General features: G+C 44.9%; 1 protein-coding gene across 12 annotated transcripts in view; it reads left to right on the top strand.

The window, feature by feature from the left end:
• macrod2 (mono-ADP ribosylhydrolase 2) overlaps positions 1–24,664 on the top strand; it is a 486,124-nt gene that overhangs the window by 181,633 nt on the left and 279,827 nt on the right. For 11 of the 12 annotated variants that reach the window (XR_014126642.1, XR_014126641.1, XR_014126639.1 and 8 more), the window contains one exon: positions 3,774–3,890. The exons of the other annotated variant lie outside the window; for it this stretch is intronic. Coding sequence is in view for 6 of the 11 variants with exons in the window: in XM_081724942.1 (XP_081581068.1) it covers positions 3,774–3,890 (117 nt within the window). In the remaining 5 variants the exon portion in view is untranslated. The remainder of the gene's footprint in view (positions 1–3,773; positions 3,891–24,664) is intronic. 12 annotated transcript variants of the gene reach the window in all.

Here is a 24,664-nt window from a genome sequence, read left to right as displayed (position 1 = left end):
TTTTGCATTTAAACCACTTAATATGTTAAAAATTCTTTATGAATTTACACATTTCTTGTTAAGTCACGTGTCCAGCAAACCCTTGACATATGCAACATTTACTTCAGCCGGTTGTGGGAAATATTCCAAGCAGTGTATCTGTTAATATGCGCAAACCCGGGTGCTGAGATGCCCCCGTGACGCTGGGGGTCTGAAAGTCACACGCTGCTCTCTGAGAGCTTCCAGGAGAGATGTGGTCTGTGTCCTTCAGCAGGCCTCTACGAGGAGCAGAGGGGCTTTCGCTTGCCACTTCTCCCAGTGCCATCTGTACTCAGGGAACAGTGTGACTGTGCCGCCGTCACGGCATGACACGTTTGTGTCACAGGATGTAAATTTATGGAGAGAAGGGAAACATTTCCGTGCATTTCTGCTACAATTTAGAGTTCTGTGACACCTCCGGGGTAATCGGGTGACACATCTGTGATACAATCTGTATTCATTTCATGTAGCATAAATAAAGGTTTTTATTGCACAACAGATGTAGGAGTGTTTAGAGTTTGTGGAAATAATTGGAGTGATATGTCTGAAAATGAGAAACAGTATTCCGCTCGGCGCACGTTACACTGATGATGGGGGGCATAGCTGATGAACTGAATAGCATTTATAGTCACAACCGATAATGCCGACATCATCCGTAAATTGAAGTCACCCTTCTGAAAACCCTCTGTGTTGCGTGCTCAGTGAGTCTCTTGATATGTGATCTCTGGTAAGAGTCAGGGATTGTTGTCACAGTGCTGTCGCTGCTAAATCAAATGCACATCCCAATCTATTCTCAGGGAAATATTACGAGGAGAAATTTCTAAAAGATAGAACAAAGATATTTTACAGCATTTACTGAACAATGCAACATTTGTTGCAAATACCAGGAGGACCTAGGGTTCACAGAGAGACAGAGCCAGGCTTAACAAAAGCTTCTCAACCTTCCCAAACACAAAACACACACTCAGACACACTCCAAATGTGGCCGAATGAGACAGAGCCTCATCACATAAGTGCCTTCGGAAGACATTTGCAACCAATCAGTGTCCAATCCACTCACTCCCAAGATGGAACTGTACTAGATCAAGAAATCATTACTGAACTCAAGGTGACTGGCATAGACACTTAGGCTTGCCGAACAGTTTGATTTTTAGTTGAAGGCAGTCAAAGATGAGCACCTTTGACATGCCGGACGCTCCTTGTAAACACCAGATTCTCTGGCAGAGACCCTAAACACAGACATGGTACCAAAAATAATTTTTACAATTTTTTAAATTTCTAATCCATTTTGAATTAATCACAGCAGAACATCATCACATAGTTCATACAGTAATTAGAATTTTTTGTCATTGTATTATTGATTAGTGTTTCTACTTGAAGGAAGAGAGATCCCCTCTTAACCAGTGCGGCAGCCAGCCAGTTCAGCAGGGTTCAGTCAAATTATCACAGCTAGCAGTGATGTCATTTATTCCCGTCAGCCTGCTTTAATTCTGAAACAAACAAATCAGAAACAAGAAATTTTCATTTTTTTTTAATTTTCTGAGTTAATTTACACTTTTTATGGATGCATTTTTATCTGATTTTGTGATGAAAATGGCTGTTAATTTTAATGTGTTAATACATTTCTCACAAGCGCCCAAGGGTGTATCTTTTTCCTCCATTTTAAAGTTCTGCATATCCTGCAGCCGTGTACAGCCACATAAATGTTGGCACCACTGATTTGCTCAATTTGCTGCTGATGTTTGAACTGGGTGAGCGGCGGCACGTCTCGCTGCATGACCTTGAAGGCCAAAAATCCAGAATGTTCTATACTGGCCTCATCATCCCTCTTACCTGAACACATTTATCTTCCTCTGGATGAATCAGCAGGCCAAAAACCCCTGAAATGAGCTGGAGCTGATGTGGGCAGCGCAACAGCAGGCTCCAGTGGATATCAGGCCTCTAGTGGTATCTGTGGTTTGTAGACCTCTAATGTTTTGTAGTCCAGCCTGTAGTGGTGTCTGTGGTTTGTAGACCTCCAGTGGTTGGTTATCCAGCCTGTAGTGGTGTCTGTGGTTTGTAGACCTCCAGTGGTTGGTTATCCAGCCTGTAGTGGTGCCTGTGGTTTGTAGACCTCCAGTGGTTGGTTATCCAGCCTGTAGTGGTGTCTGTGGTTTGTAGTCCTCCAGTGGTTATCCAACCTGTAGTGGTGTCTGTGGTTTATAGTCCTCCAGTGGTTGCCCAGCCTGTAGTGGTGTCTGTGGTTTGTAGACCTCCAGTGGTTGGTTATCCAGCCTGTAGTGGTGTCTGTGGTTTGTAGACCTTCAGCCTTCACGAAACAGTTTTACTAAAGGGCTGTGTTGATTTGGCCAATTATGTGTCAGCCTGTAACCACCTCAGCCATGAACCCAGTGCTAACACATGTGTATATATGTGTATGTGTATGTGTGTGTGTGTGTGTGTGTGTGTGTGTGTATGTATGTATGTATGTGTATATATATATATATATATATATATATATATATATATATATATATATATATATATATATATATATATATGTATGTATGTGTATATATATATATATATATATATATAATATATACACACACACACACACACACTACTCTCTAGATTGAAGGCTATAATTGTCAGCCTGTCAGATGAGCTGATTTCCTCTTAGTACAAAGCTCCGTCAGTGGTTTTCAGTTTCCCTGCTTCCTCCCAAGCCGTCCGAATTTTAATCTGTCAACTTCCTGTCCTTCAGTCCATTCAAAGGCGTTTGATCGCGGCAGCCAAATCTTCCTTCAAGCTGGTGTCATCCTCGCATTCTTAGAAAACTGTGAGGAACTTAAAAAAAAAAAAAAAAAAGCAAAAAAAAAACCATCTAGTCTGTGTCAACCTCGGTGGAGTTTTTGATGAGAGACCCTCTCCTGGCTGAAAGGGAAGCAGACTTCTGTCTGTGACGAGGCAGTCCTTAATTGGAGTGGTTTGTTTGTTTTCAAGTGCTTCCAAGGCTGATCACACTTGTTTGCCAGCTCATTGCCCAGTGAATGAGAGAGAGAATCGAGTGGAACATGAAATTTCCTCCCCGCTAAGTCGGTCTTGCTTTGGTATGAGCAGCCTACCAGTTTGACTTATGTGATGTTCTCCGATGGTGTCTCCGTTACCCTGACGACACCCATTTGCCCTAGCCCGAGTTAGTGTCTAAAAGATGTCGGAGGCAACGAGGCCTTTCAGCACACAAGCGCTATCGCAGTTCCAGTGCCCGCTGAAAGATCTCGCTGCGCATCGACAAAGCAGCGAGGTTGGAGAATCATTTCTTTATGGCTCCATCAAGCTGGCAGCTGTACCCGAGGTCCGAAGCGTCCCGCGGTTAGCAGACGCGAAATTAAAACCTTGGGAGTGGGCAGAAAGCCAAGCAAGGCGTCCTGTTGTAGCAGAACAGAGCCGGTGTGCGTACGGGGGAAGCAGCGGGCCAGGAACGGGGGAGCATACGGGGATGCTTGCTGCGGTTTCCAAAGCCGATATCCCCCCGTGTGGAACTAATGGAGATGTTGGCTCTCCAACACATCTATTTTAACCAGGACCTTTAACCACTGATCTGCACTAGTAAATACCGCTCATATTGCTGGATCCAACACAGTGTGTAACGGTGACGCCAAGCCTTGGCTCGCTGGAGTGGTACGGCCCGTGCCTGTACCCCGCGTGTGTGCAAAATTCTGCGCCAGCGCAGGTGTGCGTTCTGCTCACTTTTCCTTGCGCTTCCTTTACAGTGGACGGCTGCATACACAGAGCTGCGGGTCACTTCCTGTATGAAGAGTGCCGCTCTCTGAACGGCTGTGACACAGGCAGTGCCAAGCTCACCTGCGGCTACGATCTGCCGGCCAAATGTAAGTACCCATCTGACCACCCCCTCCCCTCTGTTTCTCACGAACGATTGACCGAGACCCCCCCCCACTGTTTTCCTGCAAGCGGCTCCACCTTGCTGCAGCTGTGCAGCGCAGGATGATTGTGGCTGATTGGCCAGAAACAGCCCATTATTCAAATCATTAATGAGTGCTCAAGCCTGTTACATCTGAATCAGAGTTAGTAGCTTTGTTTTTGTTTTTGTTTGTTTTTTTCCCCGCCTTGTCCTGTGCATTGAGACGCACCGCAGTTGAAAGCGGCCCGGCCTGATTAATGGAGCCGTATTATTAGCAGGATGCTTATTATGATGGCTTGCTGTTGTGTGTCTGGCTGGAGAGGCCATCTGTACTCAAACAAAGACATTAAGGGAACTATTAGCTTGTAATTTGATTGATATTTCATCCTTGATTTATTCCATTAGCTAATGGCGTTCTCTGCCGGGCGTTAGTGATGAGGACTGTCACCGTGGCGATGGGGAAGGAGGGTCACAGCTTTGCCACATTGTTTGGGCGTGGGGGTGGGAGCAGGACCGCTGGAAGGGTGGCGACTATGCTATGAGACGCCGTGTAGCGAAGCACATGTGCGGATGACTGGCTACTCTTAATGGTTCTGACGGAGGCCTTCCTTTCAGAGCTTAGAAGATGCTCTTATACTTACTCTTATACTTACTAAAGTTGTCCACACAGCGAACATGTCCTTAGCTAGTACAAAAAGTCCAAAAATGCTTAGATACTGCCAGAAATAAGAGTCAGTGTTTATACCCAAACACACAACATACAGATAAAAGCAAGCTAATTAGTAATGGGTTCACTGGGCTAACAGAGCCTAGGCAAAAGACAGGTAGGGCTTACCAAGCAGAGGACACTCCCGGGCCTGAGAACACGAGCACACTTATCCTAATGGTGTTCGGAGGCTTGCTTTTGGATTAAATATAGTCATTAGGTGCGTAGAGTAGAGATGTGTTTTGTCACAGAGCTTTCAGTGGGAGGCACCGGTGCAGAGCAAATGGGAATCTCTTGCAACTTCTCCACTGTCCTCTGACATTATGTTTGCAAGCCGCTGATTCGAATGTAACATTAGCCAGAACCTTGAGGCTGTCCTTCAGACTGAGAGGCCTCCGCGTTCGACAACTCGGGCCTCTCCTCGTCTGGGTGATGTCTTTCATTAATGAGTACAGCAGGCGTGGTGAAAGCCAGCTTCCAGCCGGGTCTCACGAGCCCTCAGGACCTGTGTCTGGCCTTCCAAGAGAAGCTGGTTTTTATTCCCCTGTTTTTATTCTGATCTTCTCACCACCATTGTTCCTCGTTATTGCTTTCATTCCTGGTAAACCATCAGCTTTGAGATCTCGCGGCTAGAACTATCATTGCCCACCCCACCTCCCGTCTGTCCGCCTGCCTGCATGTCTCTTTCTCTTTTTCTCTCTCTCCACCATCCTGAGAGACTCTCTGTGGTTTTTCCACTTACTCGAACAAACGCGTTCCGCAAGGCAGTCTAGGAAATTTGCATGCTGTTATACAGTATAGCAATCGTATTGTGAAACATTCATTGAAGTACCCTTTGATGAATTATTACTGACATTAGTTTGAGACCCCGGTTTATTTGAATTCATTTAATTAATTTCAAAAGCATTTCAGCATAATGATCCTTTTCATTATTGTCACCTGTAGTGTTTGATCCATTGTCCAGAAATGCCATAACTATAAGCCTGTATTTCCATGCCATGTTCACTGTTCTTGTAAATACTGATAAAAGAATAAACATCACATCATTGCCACACCGTTGACGTATCATACTTATCCATTTATTAATTTCTTTATTCGGCAATTTATTCATCTGAGTTCCCCTCTGGATACATGGATAGATTTATAATGGAGATCTTATCCATATATGTTTTTTTTTTTCTTTTCTGGAGGCTGTGAAGCTCATTTTCCATCAGAGCAGGAAAAAAGCTAATGACCAATCAGCAAAACATGGAATGGGCTATTGCTTAAAGCAGCAAGGCCAAAGGCATCATAGGATGGTCCGTATCACCAGCCAGCCCAGTAGAGCAGGACCTGCAACCAGTATCCCTCTGGCAGCCAGCTAAACACCACATACATTACTAATATGCCTCACTTTGCAACATTTTGCCTAAATACATCCAATCAGACTACTGTGTTATACTTCGCCTCGCAAATGCAGAAATTACTTGCGACAATATTTCTAGAGTGCCCTAGAGCAAGGGAGTGTAATATCTTAATAGTAGGCTGAGAATGGAAGCACAGACAATGTACAAAGAACGCTGCATAGACAATGTGGGCTGCGGTCGTTGCCATGGTTATGCAAGTGGCATGATGCATGTTAAAGTGTGCATTTATCGTCCGATGAGACATCCCCGGCTCTCCGGCCGTTGCGAACATGCACACGTTTGTGTTTACATTCCGGCGACATCTGCGCATCGCAGATTATGACACTCGGCTCAGCAGCCGGGGAGCCCCGCGCTTGGGACAGATGGTTCGTTTACTGTTTATGTCCTGGCAGAGTTGCATGTTACCAGTGTGGACTTCTTTTTTTTTTTTTTTTTTTTTACAACTGCCACAATTTGCCAGAGCAGTCTCAAAAAAAGTACCAGGGTTTCTCTCTCCCTCTCATGCCCTCCTTCTTAAGAGGAAGGCCTCAACCCTTTTTTTTTCCCTGCCTCTTTCGTGTAATATCCAAAGCCTTCCACATGCACTGGACAGAGGTCCCCCCCCGTCTCTGCTTTTGGCTGGGCTTCCCGCCTGCCGACATTTTGGATCCAGAAATCCCAGAATAAATGAAGCTGCTTTTAGAGTTTCTCCCATTGATTGCTGTAGGACTGATAAACATTAATGAGGATGTGATGATGAGGGCTGTTGGAACGGTTCAGAGAACCTCTGGAATGTACAGGAAGAATGACTTTGATTTAGTGGGCCTCAGTAATGATTTAAAGAACCTTTGATTTAATGATCCTCGGTCCATCCAAACTTAATTACGTTTACACAGATGAATGTTCAATATTCAGCATCTGTTCAGGATCAATATAGGGGAACAATCCCTTAGGTGGTGCCCTTTAACACACATCACTTTTTCTTGTGAAGAGTTTTAATATCTCAGTAAATCTCGATCAAATGGTATTTGTCCCTTTCTAATAGACCTATGCCAACCTTTAAAAAAAAAAAAAAACATTAAAAAAGCGGTTTAAAGTGGGTTGAGAGATCTGTAGACATTCCTCCCGAAAATGATCTCATTCCGCTGAAGGTTGTGGACATTTCTCCTAAAAAAGACCCCATTCCTCTGAACTCTGTAGATGATCTTCCCATAGAAGCCCCCCATTCCTCTGAACTCTGTAGATGATCTTCTCATAGAAGCCCCCCATTCCTCTGAAGCAGCACCGTTTATGCTGCCACATCCTGTCGAGGTTACCAGGGTGATTTCACCTTCACTAATGTGTGTCTTAAAAAGCAGAGGGGGCAAGAATGGAGCAATCACAGTTGCAGGAATAAAACACTTCCTCCTGTTTCGGATATGGACTCCAAGCGCCCAAGGGAGAGGTCTTGGTGCTGGCCTGAGAGTAATGATGGAAAATCAGATAATTCTTCTCTCTTTTTTTTCCCTGAGCTCAGGCCCTGCTTGGTGCACATAAAGGCAATAGAAGCTGACATCCTCCTCCCTTCACTCTCTTGCAAAGACAAGAAAATTGGGTGCTATTAGTTTGAAGTTCCCTCTTTCTCTTTCTTTCTCTCTCACTCTCTTTCTCTCTCTCCTTCCCTGGAAATTTGTGAAGCACAGAACCAAATGAGATGCCCGGGTAAGAGGCTGTCACATGTGGCACCCATTTAAACCTGGGCCTGGGGTTTATTAATGAATGACAGTAATTATTTGCCTACTCCTGAGCTACACCATCCTGTCTGTAACCCCAGCCTGACAGAGGATGGTGGTGCTTTTTTGTCATGTTCATAAGTTGCTGCTGCTGTTGTTGTTGTTGTTGTTGTTGTTGTTATACTTTCCATGGCTTGTGCCGGTAGGCGTTGGACTATCCATTCCACAAGCAGTGTTCTAAGGATTAGTCCAAGCCCTTACACTGGATGTATGCAGTTCTCTATGAGTGCGATCATCTAGCATTAAAGAGAACTGTGACTACCTGGTAGCTCCAGAAGGTTGCTCTAGAGGCCGTGATGGTACCAAGAGCTCAGTTCCCACAGACGCAGCTCCTGCCTTTGTGCTCCACATTTACTTATCTATCAGGAGACACTGCTTGCTGTCTGGGTGGTTGGCACGGATCACATGATAAGTTACAATTCCTGTGTCCCACAAGACGGTGATGTCGCTGATGTTCACCGTGGTTTGTGGGACATGGTTGCAACATCTCTTGGGCACCTTTATGCCAACATGTCTGCCAGTGCAGATAACAGATTACTGTGTAGTATTGTGTACTTCACGCTAGTGTGTAGGAGCGTTTTGGTTTTATGGATCATCCTCTTAGTCTCAGGTTTGAGCCACTTGACGACACCACAGCTGTGCTTTAGGCTGTTGAGTGTGGCAGTCTTGTTCTGTGAGTTCAGCTCAGACTTGAGTACATACAGATGTGGTGATAGCACTCCTTGGCAAGCTACTCCTTCATCTTGGAGTGTTGGATCCCATCGCTCTCGACGCCAGTATACTTGCAGGCTAATGTACTTGTCCTGGTCAAGACTATTAATGACAGCTGTTGTTCAGCTGGACGTTCTGGCTCTTTATGCCTTTTCTCCCTTTAAAGACAAGCATGGGATGCCTGGAAGCATGCATAGATGCTCAGCGCTTCAGAAATCCAGGAATGCCAGGATGCTGTCAAAAAACATCATCAATCCACATAGCTCCTTTGCTTGAGGCTTCTTGGCTGAGCTGACAATCATCTCGCTGATCAATAATTGCATCCTCTTGCATCCTCTTGTTGATTTCCTAGAGCCTTTCTGATTTGGGAGGCTGGGAGGATTCCATTTGTGAGCAACTAATTGTGGAGCCAGTCTGCTACAGAAGCTGTGATGTTGTGCATGGCAGGGAGGCAGGCGATTGGGTGATATTTCTTTGGGTTCATACGTTACATGCTGGGAAATCTCTCTCTCTTTCTCCTGGTCGATCCAGGTGGCATCGGCATTGTGCACAACTTCGTTATCCAGAATTCCATGCCGAAATGTGACTCTTTCTCCTGCAAAGGTAGCTCCATGGTGTTCTTCTTAATGTTGCTGGTAGAACTTCTTGGCATCCTCGCAGAAGAGAGATTAAGCCATAGGCTGTAGCTTCATCTCAACGTCTAGCATGGGTTCATCAACAGTGATATTTTTGACTCGTTACTGGAGTTGACGGTTATGGTCGATGCGTGTACTTCCTTTGAGGTGTCTCCCCTTATAAAGGTCACTGAGGATGGATGGTCCTTGTGATGGTTGGCAGTCATTTTCTGGATCCTGTTCTTCAACGTTCTTTTCCTTGGCCAGCACCGATAGCTGCTGTAGACATATGTGGCAAAATAGTGGGACCACACCGCAAAATACTTGAACTGCTCCCTTAACTGTTTGGCTCTTTCTCGTGAGTTGCTTTACTGCGAGGATGAGGCTTGCAGTTTTGTAGTTGCCTCTGAAATGGGATCTCAAATTGGTAGCTCTTTGAAGCTTTAATTTGAGGTGGGACCAAATAATTAGCTGATTTTTACAACCGCGACTTGTTCGCCTATCACTGGGGGACGTGCTCCTCATCACAGAAGGTTTCCTTTTGTCTTGTATTCATTGCTTGATGAGCCGTCTATCCTGTTGGCCACCGGTCGGTCAGTATTAAGAGCCAGCAGTGCAAGTTAGTCGTTGTAGGTTGTATTTATGAATCCTGCTTTAAAGACAACACAGGATTATGAGATGGATGTGTTTGTGAGTGGGAATCTACTCCAGGCTAGGCTGAGGACACAGCAATTATTTTGACAAGTTTTCCTGACTCCAGTTCCTTTGCTTCAGCATGCCTATAGGAGCGCTGCATCCTTGTTTCAGGCTGCTAACATCGTCCAAGTTTTCCTGACTCCAGTTCCTTTGCTTCAGCATGCCTATAGGAGCGCTGCATCCTTGTTTCAGGCTGCTAACATCGTCCAAGTTTTCCTGACTCCAGTTCCTTTGCTTCAGCATGCCTATAGGAGCGCTGCATCCTTGTTTCAGGCTGCTAACATCGTCCAAGTTTTCCTGACTCCAGTTCCTTTGCTTCAGCATGCCTATAGAAGCGCTGCATCCTTGTTTCAGGCTGCTAACATCGTCCAAGTTTTCCTGACTCCAGTTCCTTTGCTTCAGCATGCCTATAGGAGCGCTGCATCCTTGTTTCAGGCTGCTAACATCGTCCAAGTTTTCCTGACTCCAGTTCCTTTGCTTCAGCATGCCTATAGGAGCGCTGCATCCTTGTTTCAGGCTGCTAACATCGTCCAAGTTTTCCTGACTCCAGTTCCTTTGCTTCAGCATGCCTATAGGAGCGCTGCATCCTTGTTTCAGGCTGCTAACATCGTCCAAGTTTTCCTGACTCCAGTTCCTTTGCTTCAGCATGCCTATAGGAGCGCTGCATCCTTGTTTCAGGCTGCTAACATCGTCCAAGATTTCCTGACTCCAGTTCCTTTGCTTCAGCATGCCTATAGGAGCGCTGCATCCTTGTTTCAGGCTGCTAACATCGTCCAAGTTTTCCTGACTCCAGTTCCTTTGCTTCAGCATGCCTATAGGAGCGCTGCATCCTTGTTTCAGGCTGCTAACATCGTCTTGATTCCCGTCAAGGGACCTAATTCAGACTGGTCAAGGCAAAACCTTTCATGTCACTGCTCACTGGTGGGAAGCAGAGCAGACCAGCGTGGGAGCAAAGTGAAAAACCCAAACAGGCTGGCGGTATGGTATTCAGCCATGATTTCTTTGAGGCTTACTAAGGTTAGAGACAGGCTATCCTGGCCCATGAAATGGCCTGTGATTGACACGCACAGGTTAAAGCTGTTCAGTGCCTCTGTAATGGGTTACTTTGGGAAGAAGGGTTAGTCGAGGTGAAGGTAAGAAATGGAAGGAAGCATTCTTCCTGCTCCCGGCTCCCGATTCTCCGCCCACTTCTTTCCAGACATGGTTTGGGGGGAGGGGTGCTTTTCTTTTTAAATATGGCTCAATACAAACAAAACTCCCTGGCAGTAGACCCTTAGCGCATGAATAGTTAAAGCTGGAGTTAAGGCTGAGGAAAGTCGGCGTCCCTCAGGAACGTTTAGGATAGACAGGAAGGAGAGAGTGGGGCGGGAGTTGTACTGCTTCTGCATTTCATGTCAAATCAGCTGCTATTTTTTTTTCTCCCTCCTTTTTCCTTTTTTTTCCTGTTTTTTAAAAAAACATTTTTTCCTTCCCTGTGGCAGATCGACACTTCAAAATCCTTTCTGGTGGTGTTTATTGTTGTGCACTTTTTTTCTTCATTCATATATTCTGTCTATCTTTCTGTCTCTCTCTTCCTCTCTCTCTCTTTCCCTATCTGTCTTTCAGAGCATCTCTTGGCTTGCCCGCTAAATAATGAATTATACCCTTATGTTGAAATGCAGGGTAACTCCACAGGCTCTCAGAGTGTTCGTGTTCATTTCTGTATGATTGCCATTTTAGATGTCATGCCGAAGGAAGATTCCCTCACCACCAGATTTGTCATTTGACTGGATTGAAAAAGTTAAAGAGCACCACACAAAGACAAGCAATGAGAACAACATTTATTAAAAAGAATCTGGGTAAAAAAAGAGAGAACCCATCAGGAAAAGCGCTATATGTAATAAGATTGGCTTAGAAACTGCAGACGGAGCATATATACTTGGGGCTGAAGCCATTTAACATTGATTTTTCTCTGAAATATATAATCAATATGAAATGCAAATACTTGCAAATAGTTAACTTGGTTTTTAATCAGGCATGAGATGAGATTCAGGCGTCTCATTACCATCAATGTCATAAAAAGGGTTGCTATGGCTATCGGTGTGTTCGCTCTATGAGTGTGTTTATTACTGCATAGTAATTGTGCTACTCTGAAATGGTCATTTAGATATTCGGCCAAAGAAACTCTGTTTGTAAAGTAGCCCTAATGGTATGCATAATTACTTGTGTATATCTTGGTGTCTAACAGTGTTACAGTGACAGGAAACACGGTAAGGAACTGTATGACAGCGTCTGAGAACATAGACAGCAAGGTGGAATTTCTGCCAGGCACACAGGCAAGCGGGAGCAAATGAATCTTTCCGCTGTTCGGAGATAAGCTGCCTTCCAGGTTTAGGAGGAGGACTGTGTGTTTTCACTGAATGCTGTAAAATCTTTAGAAACTGGAAATGACAGGGAGTAAGAGGGATCTGGAGCATCTCTCAGGGTCCAAGTTACGCCATTCCTAGTTAGTCAGGGGCTTTGCGCGCACGCGCTCACGCACATGCACGCACGCATGCACGCACACACCCACACACACACACGCACGCGCACGCACACACACATTACACTTATAATCTGCAGATATTCACAGCAGACAGCATGGTCCGTTTGTTAGGCTGACTGGGCTTCAGTTACTGGAGAGTCGGTTAAATCTGGCAGTCTTTGACCCAGCCAAGAGAGAGTAAAATCACTCCCAGTATTCATCCCCATTTCAAATCTTGTTAGTGGTCACTTTTAACAATTCCAGAGTCATGCAGAGGGTAAATATGAGTGTGTGCTAAATGCACACATTACAACGTAACAAACAAAATGTTTGGGTCTAAAAAAAAAAAAAAAAAAAAGTCCCTCTGGATTCTGTGCTCTCTACTGGACACCATGTGGGAAATCCATCTGGAAATCTTAGAAGAGGCCGATGTATTAACACTGGGTGCTTGTTTGACCTCTTCTTAGCATGCGTATCAGAAACAGACTGTTTTTACTTCTCTGTCAGGTGGCACATCTCGCTGATAAAACACCCCAGCTGGGCTGCCCGCTTCTTTCTTCTCCTTTTTCCCAGCTCAAACACTTGCCAGCCATTATCTCAGAACGCCATTTCCCACAAGCCCTCTTAGTTTGCAGGTCGGTGGGTGGGTGCGTGGGTGGATTCAGTGGGTTTTCAGGGGGATTTCAAACAGTGGTCTGTTAGAGGATGTCGGAGGCTCTGGATGATGGATGGATGGAAGCAATTGAAGTGAGAGGTGATCGGGCCCACTCAAGCCCTTGAGTCTTGAGCTTCGTTTGCCTGTCTGTTTGGTCTGCAGTGACCTTGACCCCAAAACACACAGAGGTCCTGACGTGAAGGATGGCTTAGACAGCTCTCTAGAGGTAGATTCTTTGTCCATTTCATCATTTTAAAACACCGTTCAAAAAGAGATAAATTGCTGCATGATGGACATTTATGTGCTCTGAAAACAGTCCTTACATCCTTTGTATCCTGTGGCTTCTTACTATAAGCTCCAAACAAACAGAGTACTTATAACAAATCACAGTTGGGATGCTTATTATATCAGAATCGGAATGCTCTGTAACACCTCACAGTCGGAATGGTTATAACACACGATGCAAGAAATGCTTATAACATGGCACACTGAATGCTTATTATGCAGAACAGGCGCTTATAACACGGGACAATCAGATCGGTTATAACATATGTCAAATGGGAAGCATAGAACACATGACACGCGGAATGCTTAGAACACACGACACGCGGAATGCTTAGAACACACGACACAAAACAGGGAGACACGCTTTTGCAGCTGTCTCTTTTTCCACAGTCGTTGAGCATGTGATCGCACACATTTTACTTTCATCGTAATTGTTTTCCAGTGTTATGTCAATAGCACATGTCGCCTATTGCCCAACGTAAGCGTAGGTCCATTTTACAGCACTGGCCAGTTGGTGATGTCTCTTTGATGTTCCATTCAAAGTTAGACATTTAAATAGCACCAACACCACAGCTAAGTGTACTGTCTAAACAAAAAGCTTTCATTTTTGAGTTTTCAGCACAGACAAAACATTTAAGGTTTTTACAGTAGATTTCAGCAGATTGCTGATTTCAGCAGGAAGTTTAGACATTGGCTTGACTTAAAACATGTGGTGGTGATATAGCACTGAAAGACAATCACTGATAATTGAACACAGTTACATTCTTAGGAGCCACAGATAATTGAACACAGTTACATTCTGAGGAGCCACAGATAATTGAACACAGTTACATTCTGAGGAGCCACAGATAATTGAACACAGTTACATTCTTAGGAGCCACAGATAACTGAATACAGTTACGCTCTTAGCAGCTTGAGCCTGTAGAAGACTTTGAGGTGCAGAGACCTGTATGTCAGAATGCCAGTAGAGTCACTTTTATTACAGTAAGCAAAGAATTCCGGACGTTATGGCTCTGAAGGCTTCACTTGAAGACAAAATCCAAATGTTTCTTTAACAATAATAAAGATTCTCTCTCTGTGTCTCTCTCTCTCTCATTTTCTATCTCTCTCTCCCTCTCTTTCTCTCTTCTTTCTCTTTCTGTAAAACAAGGGATTTGAAGAAATCATGAGCTGGTGGCCAATGGCACACCCTGCTAAAGTAACAGATCTTTACTTCCCAATTTGAGAAAGCTCTTCAGATACGGCTCATCTTTGATCTTTATACAGATCATCTCCCATTCTCTCAGACGACTGTGTTAAAATAATCCTAAGTAGCTGTGGGGCACTCGCGCGCAAACACCCGTGTCCTCCCACAGGGACAGGCCTCACGTCTCTATTTCTCCCCAGTTTGAGTCTGGCAGCGTAGACTCCGAGGTGTCTACCACTTAGCGCTGTTTGCTTGTTTGTTTTGAAGGTTGACTCGTCATCGTCTCCATCAGTGTCTGAGTCCTCGCTACGAACCAGATGCTCATGGATCCCTATTTACACCAAGCACACCTGCAGCAATAATGCTAATTGTTAGCTTGTGATGGATTTGGGCTTGGCTGTGCTAGCAATGAGAAATCCTACTTCTGTTTCTCTCTTTTTCTCTCTCTCTCTCACTCACTCACACTCTCTCTTTCATACACAGACACACTCTCTCTCTCGTTCTCAGCACACTTTGCAAAAACAAATCAATCACAGCAAAGTACCTACTATTAGTAAGTGACATGTAGTTCATTCTGATTACACCACCTCGACCCTCCCAACAACACACACACACACACACACACACACACACACACACACAAAAAAAACAAACCTGTGAATCTGAGCACCAGCATTTTTCACTGCTGGTACCTCCCTTATTCTGATTGGTCGGTACAGATGAACAGTGTGAGCTAATAAACAGCTCACTTTAATCTTGTGATTCGCCCTTCCCTCTCCACACAACAAAATACTTGCAAAATACACAAGTATTTTGCAGCCCTTACACCAGTAGTTAAGATAATATTGGTAAACTAATCGGTAGCTGCTTGTTTTGAAGGAACGGAAGTGTTTTAGTTTAAGCTTTTTAACGGTATGCAGTGTGTTTGGCAGAATGAAATCCCATGTGATGGTACTCACTATAAACATGCCATCATTAACTCTGTGTGTGCATCAATGGCAGGATTAATAATGATTGACTTTTGGAATGAGCACATTAAGGTGTCGCATCTGGCACTTGATGCGCTGAAAAAGGAAAAATTGAAAACATCCCTTATGGCAAAACTCCTGTGTGCATAAACTCTCACGTTGTTCATTAGTGTACAAACCTGCTGTGGGAATAGACTCTCATGCAGTTTGTTTGTGTATAGATAGGTCTCTTTGTACTATAGACTGATACCACAGGTGTTGTTTCGCCAGTTATTTTTGTGTAGGCCTGCGACAAGCTGAATCGATTCTCCAAGCATCTTTATTGGGGCCTTTTATCTCCCAAAAGGCATGCAAATATGAGAAAAGTCTGGAGCTGCCCCTCCAGGGGAGCCCTCGGTGGCGTATGCGATCCAGGGGAGCCCTCTGTGGCGTATGTGATCCAGGGGAGCCCTCGGTGGCGTATGCGATCCAGGGGAGCCCTCGGTGGCGTATGCGATCCAGGGGAGCCCTCGGTGGCGTATGCGATCCAGGGGAGCCCTCGGTGGCGTATGCGATCCAGGGGAGCCCTCTGTGGCGTATGCGATCCAGGAGAGCCCCCGGTGGCGTATGTACTCTTGCTGGATCAACCAACTTCTCGCTTCCCAATGCATGTCCCCAGGTCTCCTCAGTCCAGTTTTAGGGGTTGTGGTGGCTCAGCAAGGACTCAACAGCACGCTAATACTGAGGCAGTCGTCATTTCACACTTGAGCTACAGTAAAATATTTATCACTAATGGAAAATGTATGATACCAACACCATTTTTGAGTGATATCTCTGTTTTGTTTTTTTGTTTTTTTGCAAGCATATAACTAAATACAAAAGTCAGTCTTGGCAGCGGATGTTGAAAGAAAACATCAAACTGATGTAATTAGTGTGAAGAGGAAGAGACACAGGAGAATACTGCCTCATACCTTACTTTATACCTCACCTCATACCTCACCTGCTTTATTGAAATGGTGAACCTTTCTTTTGGTTGTTCACATGCCCTTCAGTGCCCTTTAACCTGTGGGCTGCTGAGTGCGGAAACATCATCCACTCTGATCATTCTGATACGTCCAAAAACAAAACTCTTCTGTGAAGAAAGACAGGCATCGACGAGTCTCGCCTTTGTTGCGGTTAGCATGACTCCGCTATAAAATGTGGACGTGTTTGCGTGTGTGTGTGTGTTTGCTGATATATGCATCTTTTTGGAATATGGGATCCACAGAAAGGAGTGAATGAAGAAATATATTATAGTGCTGAATTCATCTGCTGAGGGAAAGGGGTCCAGATGTGGAGCAACATTAATCAGGAGACAGAAATCTCCTCAAGGTCTGCACGCTAATCAAGAGGCTCTCTGCAGCCGTATTGGACGTAATTAGTTCTCAGTCAAATAGGAGACAGAAAGAGTGTTGTTTATTTCGTGGGCTTTTCCCCCCTATTTAAACATTAGTCCTTATGGACATTGTTGGTTTTTTCCCCTCCTGAATATTTGTGTTTCTTCCGCTGGGGGACCTGTCGGTCAAGCGGTACCCCTCTTGGGGTTGGTGTAATTTGGTAATTTTGCCTGAACGGTGACACTGTAATTATGTGGCATCAGCTGCAGGGTTGTCAGAGACGTGACCAGGGCTAATCCATCACTTCTAAATGCCATCAGGACCACACCCCCGACAAAAAAGAGAAAAAAAAAAACGCAGTTGGGGGGTGGGGGGGTGTAGTAAAATGAGAGTGTTTAGACAGATGGGGCTGTGTGCAGTAAGTGGTGTAGTGGGGGCAAGCCTGCGAGGTAATGGAGTGGTAGAGGCTCACTGTCTGGGTGGTATAGTGCGGCTCAAGCCATAATGACACTGATGCATCATGAGCAGGACATCCTGGCAAGGTCATGTTTTAAAAGGAGGAATGCCCGGGGGGGGGGGGGGGGGGGGGTGAGAGAGCGAGAGAGAGGGAGAGAGGGAGGAGGAGGAGGAGGATAAAGGCAGGCCGGCCCTCTCGTTCGTCCTCCCACGCATAACACACTGGCTTCTGTCTGTTTATTCTCCCTTCCTCAGTCTATCACGCCCTTATCTCTCCTTCACTCCCCCCCCCCCCTCTCTCTCTCTCTCTCTCTCTCTCTCTCTTCCTCCCCTGCCCATGCTCTGAGCTCATTGTTCAGTGTGCACAGATGAGCTGTGGGAGTGGTAAAAATGGGACATAATTTCACTGGGAGAACACAAGCAAAAACAAGCTCTGAGCTGTCATTTTGACAGCATATATGTGGAGAAAACGTTCTAAATGTGTTTTCTCCCCCTCTGAAGTGCCTTTCTAAACATAAATAACTTTGTCTTTAAGGGCACCAAAGTAAACATCTAGCTGCATTAGTTGAATTGTTTTCTAAGTCTTTGCTTCAAAGTTCACGCAGCTGAAAGAGTGCGATCCCGTACTTAGAAGGCTAATGTTATATTGTCGAAGTGAGCCCATCGACCCGTCTGTCGTCTGAAGAGATGAGCTTTTAGAGGGTGGCGGATGAGAGAGGCGTGGAGAGAGACACTTTGCCCCAAACAGCCACCTGAAGGAACTCCCGTTCCGGACGTGAAGATCCGAGCTGTTGAGAGGAGGACGCAGTTTACCGGCGGTGGCTGAGAGGCGCGTGCACTGTCAGAATGTGAGAAACGGGCTTTCGAGAGAGCATGTTTGCACAGGAGAGCTCACAGCTGTCGTGCAGGTCTGAAGGTTGTGGATCCCTCGTCCTCGGTGTGCTAATTCTTTTGCAGAGCCAAGGCATACTAAAGGAAGACCAGCCAGGAGGGACTCGCAATAGTCCCACCTCAATATGGCTTTCAGTGTCCAGATGAGGGGCCAGGGTGAGCTCCGAGGTCCGGACGTGTTGAGCATTTCTCTTGCCGTCCGGGAGGAATCTGTAAGATGTAACATGCCCAGAGAAGAACATGAACAGCAAGCGTCGTCAGTAATGACCGAGAGCTTCAGCCTTGAAGAGCGTTTAGCAGGTAGACCGATCAATTCCGTTGGCTGAGATTGAGATGATGGGTCTCTATTCAGACACCAATAATAAAAAGAAGAGGCCTGATGTATTCTCTGACTGTGTTTGAAATCATTACCTATTACAGAAATAATGCACATTTGCGTGTCAGCCGTTTTGTAGAGGCGTTCAAAATATCAGTGGTAAGTCTTCCTATCAAAGACCCACAATGCACTGCAAATTGTAGTGTCCTCTGAGTCTGACGTTTACTCACTAACCCTAAGGTTTTACCCGAGTCGCTCAATCTAAGTTGCTAGCTGGCTAAAACTCTCCATTTGTGAAAAACACAGACTATAAAACCACTGCCGTTTTGCTGAAAATGACGCATCTCAGATTGTAGCGGCTGAAACCACAGTGCTGTTTAACTGAAGCCATTTCCTTGCGAATGCCGACGACCTTCTGAGTTGGGAAATTATCGTCCGCCCTGAGAGAGAAAGCAGGTACGGATGGATGGGGAATTTAGGAGTGAGGAGAAGCAAGCCACAGATAAATGACATGTGTTTGAGATGCAAAGCGTGTTTGCTTGCCGTAGCGATATTGGTGCAGGGAGATGCGAGGAGACGTCGAAGCTCAGAATGACCCGTCTGCCAGCCGGGTCTTCGCCTCCTCTGCTCCCACGACAGCCGTACTGCACAGGTCCAGAGGACTGGAAGCTGATGGTGGAGCTGTTAGGGGGGGTTTTTGTGGGGGGTTTTTTTTGGGTTTTTTTGAGGCCTGAAGGCAAGACTGAACGAAGGCGTGTGGAGCGAACAGTGCTGAGGGTGAAGCAGATACCATCACCAGGATGCTGTGACCAGAGGCAGGGTGGAGATGGGAGGAGCTTAAGTTAGGGACGGAGCCATGCAGAGGTGGTGCCATCAAGACCAGCTTTTTTGAAATCCCTCTGCTCAGTAATGCTGCTTATATTTTTTATTATTAATAATAATAATAATAATAATAATAATAATTCTAGATATGCACGTCTTTGAAGATATTTGAGGTCACTGTACATATAATAAAAGAACAAAAATGACAATATAAATAATAAAAAGTTTCCGTTAAAGTTTCCAGCTTGACACCTCTGACTGGCAGTTCTCCATGACTGGGAAACCAGAAATATGGTAATTCAGCCTCAGTGTGACTATGGCAGTAGACACACTCAGACCAAATTGAAACGAGAGATTTCAAAAGAAATTTTAAAATAAGATCCTGTATTTTTTGAGTTTTAATTAAACTGATAAACATATGGAGTTGATATAATCATTCGGAGCTGATATAGCTATATTGAGCTGATTATAGACATACAGAGCAGATATAGACACATGCAGCTGATTTAGACATACAGAGCGCTGATATAGACGTATTGAGTTGATTACAGACATATTGAGCTGATTTTAGACATACAGAGCAGATATAGTCATACAGAGCAGATGTAGACATATTGAGCTGATAATAGTCATAAGGAGCTCATATAGACATACAGAGCGTTGATGTAGACATACAGAGCTGATATAGTCATATTGAGCTGATACAGACATATTGAGCTCATATAGTCACACACAGAGCTGATATAGTCATATTGAGCTGATATAGTCATACAGAGCCTGTCTTGATATTGAAAAAGAGAATTAGTTTTGTTTTTTGTTATTTTTTGCTTTAAATTTAGTTTTCATTCATGTCATATTGACGTGTAGATGCACATCTGTGTTACTGTGGATTTCTGGTGACTTCTACACAGAATTTATTACACTGAACATCCAAATCAATGAAATGGGTGGAGTCCAGTGTAAGAACTGGCATTCTACTCTGTGGTCCTACCACATAAACATTAGCACTTTCTGAGTTGCTGTAAATGTCCTTTTCGCTCTGTTTAATTACTCCGAAGCCATATGCGCGTCGTTGTGGTGCGCGCAGCTTCCGCGACGCTGCAAAGCGGCATGTCCCCGAACGCACTGTGAAGCCTCAGCCTCAGATCCAATCAGACTGGAGGAGAGCATGAAGGTGTCGAGCCTGCTCCCGCCCACCCGGCCCCACGCAGCCAATGCCGTTAATGATTACAAAACAGATGGGTGAACTGGAAACTTCCAAGCAGGCTAATGACTAAGTACTGAAGGTGTGCACAGAGTGTTCCTGCATTCACTTCTCGCTTTGAAGTTTGTGCTTTCAAAGGGACCCAGGGAAGAAAAAGTAGCTCGGAATTATGTCTTGCCGCCAAAATACGCTGCCTCTGTTTACCTCTCAACCAGGATTTAGTAACACTCATTAAGACGAGGGAGTTGCACACTCCCCTAGTGCCATTTTCCAGATAATTATGTCTGAATACAAGCTGCCTAAAGAGTTTCTCCTCAACCCTTGATGTTCTTTTCACTAAATTGCCATTGTTACTTATACTCATTACATTTTAAGGCCTGATGCTTGATGCGTTAACTTGGATTCTTTTGATTTCTTAGCTCTAAACCGTGAAATTCTCGGCTTTGCCCATTTGGCTGTTTTGGGCGTCTGAACACCTGTGTTCAGGTTCCTGTGTTCAGGCTTCTGCAGCTCAGTGCCTTATTGACCATTTCTTCAAAGTGACGTCTCCCAGTGCGTAGGCAAAACAAAGGCCTGGGTCAGACGGAGCTAAGGCGTCACCTCATTCACACTGTTGCTGCAGTGTTTTTTTATTTATTTATCATTGTTTTGTTTTTTGTTTGGTATAGAACTTTCATGTTTGAAACATAAGTTAATAATTTCTGTCATAGATGTATGAACATGCTAACTATAGCTTTGAGATGTCAGCGGTGTCGCAGTCCGCGTTGCAGAGAGACTGCAGAATGAGCGACGCTGTATCTTGCGCACACACGCACAGACACAGACACAGTTGGACACACACACAAAAAAATCATGTGCCTCGGGGCTATTTTTACGTATGTTGGCTGCAGAAATTTGCAGCTGGGTGGCCTGAATCAGAGTGTTTTCAGTCATGACCCTGGCAGCATCCTAAGGTGATGTGCTAGGTTTTCCAGGGCTGAGGCTCTAGGTCTGCCATCCCCTCTTTAAACATCGTTAACCTTCCAATAAAAGTATGTGTCTGTCCATAAAACCTAATGGGTGAAGCAAGGGACACACTACAGGCTTGTGTGTGCGTGTCACCCAGAACCTCGGCAAAAACACGGAAATGAGGCTCCATAAAACATGGAGGACAATTAAAACACACTGCCTGCCCCACACTCCTTAAGTGCACTGATAACTATAAACCAGTCGCTGTCGGTTAACGACGCCCAGGTGGAAATGTTGGTTTTTAAGTTTTCCAAACTTCCCTCGTTCCCTTAGTGAAAGCTGCTCTAGCAGGCTTTAACATCTACTCCTTCAAATGCAACAGCCATACTGAGCACAAAAATGCATTCATTCATTCATTCATTTATTTGTTTGTTTATGGTTTATGTGCGGCTATTAGTGGTTTGTTAGTACACATGTTCAATCAATAGTAGCAAATGTGGTGTGTGTCAAACCTAACATTTGGTTTTTGCCAGTGCACATGCATCAATGGTAACTATCAATTATATATATATATATATATATATATATAATATTGTGTGTGTGTGTGTGTGTGTGTGTGTGTGTGAGTGGTTGTGTGTATGTGTGTGTGTGTGTGTGTGTGTGGTTTTTTTTTTTTTTTTTTTTTTTTTAACACTCACCATTAAAGCATAAATGATTCTACAGAAAAGTACTGCCTAAGACTGACTGCATTTGCAACCTCATTACCGCCCTCCTGCTGTGGCATTAGATTGAGGGTTCAGACAGGCCATTTATTCATCTCCACCATTAGCACCCAGCCGTCCTGGCTAAGAAACGGCCGTCTTTGGCGGCCCAGCGTCGTATCGATCGCCGAGGCTGCCGCAGATGCGAGGCACGCGCGGATAACGTCCTCACGCTGCCGTCGGCCGAGCTGGAGGTCGCCACCCCCTTGGCAGGAGATGAGGAAAGAGAAGACAAATGCTAGAGTGGTGCACTCCATACGTCTCAAGGCCCGGCGCGTTATCCAGCCCGGCGGGGGTGCGAGAGGCCGACAGGCGCAGACGCTTTTATGGCCATCGCCCTGGGCTGTTGTTCTGCGACGGAGCGCCGTGTCCTAATGGATCCGGTGGGATTTCGCGGGTCTTGTGTGGATTTATGGAGGGGTTGAACCTGAGCTAGAAATCTCACCAGACACACACACAAACGTAAGCACACACACACACACACACACACATACACGCGCGCGCACGCATGCACACGCATGGCCTCTTTGTAGACTCAATGATGAATAAAACCCAGTTGCTTTTCCAAGCACACGGTGCCTTCCTGGCATGACCCGGAGTGCAGCGCATTAACAACATGGTGGAGTGTCCCTGTGTCCTGGGAAGAACTGCTCTCTCTTTCTCCCTCACTCCCCGAGTATAAATCAGTGAGACCAGCAAGTGCCTTCTCCCCACTGGGCCTGAACCCCGGCTGCTTCCAGCGAAGTTTAGCTTCAGTCCAGGCCTTTAATTCCCTGCATTCATCAAAGTACAGCATGAGCTAAACTTGTTACGTTCAGAGACCACACGACATGGTGCTTGTGTCTTCGATAGGCCTCGTGGACGATGTAAATTGAAATTTAAAACATGTAAAAAAAATAATAATTCAAAGGGCATCGTCTCCGGAGTTATAATGATCAACGCTGTTTTCATGTGGCAGATCCAGTTCAGGGGTACCCCAGCCAAGTTACAGGGCCGTTCATCGTTTTTGGTCATGTGACCCATTTCTTGTAGCCGCTAGGTAAGTAAATTGCTGAATCTCAGCAGGAGAGCTACGGAGAACTAAAAGATAGAGGATCTTAATTCTTAAAAAAAAAAAACACTTGGTTAAATAAAGCTTTTGAATAATATATCGCTCCCAAGTAGTTACTGGTTTTAAGTTTTCCTCAACACACATTAGTTCAGTAATGAACATACCGCTGCAATTACCATTTAACTCCTCAGCCGCTTAAACCAACAGTAGTTTAAATTCATTGGGCATCGAGTACTTGTGTTGAGATTTTATTTTTATTTTATGCAACATTGATAACCCCCAAACAAGTTCTCATTGTTGGTTTTGTTTCGGAAGCAAAATACTGCCAGACTTTCCTCTCGTTTGTCTTCACTCTGCCGTCGAGGAGGTCACATGATCTGGGGGGTCTTTGTTTACAGGTTCCAGAGCATCCTTTCCCGATTTAAAATCTGTTTGGATTTTTTTTTTCCCAAGTGTTGTTTTGAAAAATGTATATTTGTTGTTAATTAGTTGGTCGTGTTGTGTTCGTGTGACCATAAACGAAATGCAGTGTTTTCTACTGTATGAATTTTTAACTAACCACATATTATGTTGCTCGTACAAAGATTATATAAAGGTGAGGCCAGTTGACAGAGCACAGCAAAATGATGTGCTATATATCGTCACAGATATGAAGTAGCACAATATTTGATGATATCGTTTATTGGGTCAAGTCTAGCTGTCTTAAATTAAATCATCAATTTTGAATTAAATCATTAGCCGGGTAATTTATATGAAGTTATATATGTGAAGTCATAAAATAAACTTCAGAGCAGCCATTTTGAACAGCTCAGCGTTCTGGGATATACCCGTGCCTGAGCGGGGTTGAGAGAGCAGGTTCTCCCCACTGCAGTCCGATTATTGACCAAGCTGCTATTGCTTTTTCAATTGTCTCAATTATGATGGCACTAGTGTTTGTCAGCTCTGTGGCATCCCGGCTGCATAATTCATGCACTACATCCTGGACTGCACTCAGCACCGGGGAAAATGAGGAGAATGTCAATAGTGAGGGAGAGAGGGGAGAAAAGAGAGGTAGATGGAGATTAAATTCTTCCCCCTTGCTTTGAAAAGGGAGGTGGAGGAGGCAGTGCGAGGCGTGCTATCCTCCCTGGTTCCGACGCTGCTTCCCGTGTGTCCCCGCGCAATGAAGAGCTGGAGATGCAGCACATTCCGGAATCATCTGAAATGCCACCAGTGGCGGTGATGACGACCGTGAATAGAGCTCTTTAGGGTTTTTTACTGACTTGAATATCACTGGATTGTCGTCTCCGCACTGTGGATGCTTCAGCCTGGAAGCTCGGTCATACAGAGGTCGTTTATTCATTCGTCGGTTGCTTGCTTGCTTTTTCTGCTACAGCACATCCACGCGATCCTCTGGAAAATGGAACTGTTAATTGAATTCTAAAACAGAAATGTTCCTGGCCCCCATTGTCTTGGAG

This window comes from Electrophorus electricus, chromosome 12 (genome assembly GCF_041902795.1).
Source record: "Electrophorus electricus isolate QZ-2024a chromosome 12, ASM4190279v1, whole genome shotgun sequence".
In the NCBI taxonomy this organism is placed as follows: domain Eukaryota; kingdom Metazoa; phylum Chordata; class Actinopteri; order Gymnotiformes; family Gymnotidae; genus Electrophorus; species Electrophorus electricus.
The sequence above is the reverse complement of the archived record's forward strand: the minus strand, read 5'-3'. Positions and strand labels throughout refer to the sequence as shown.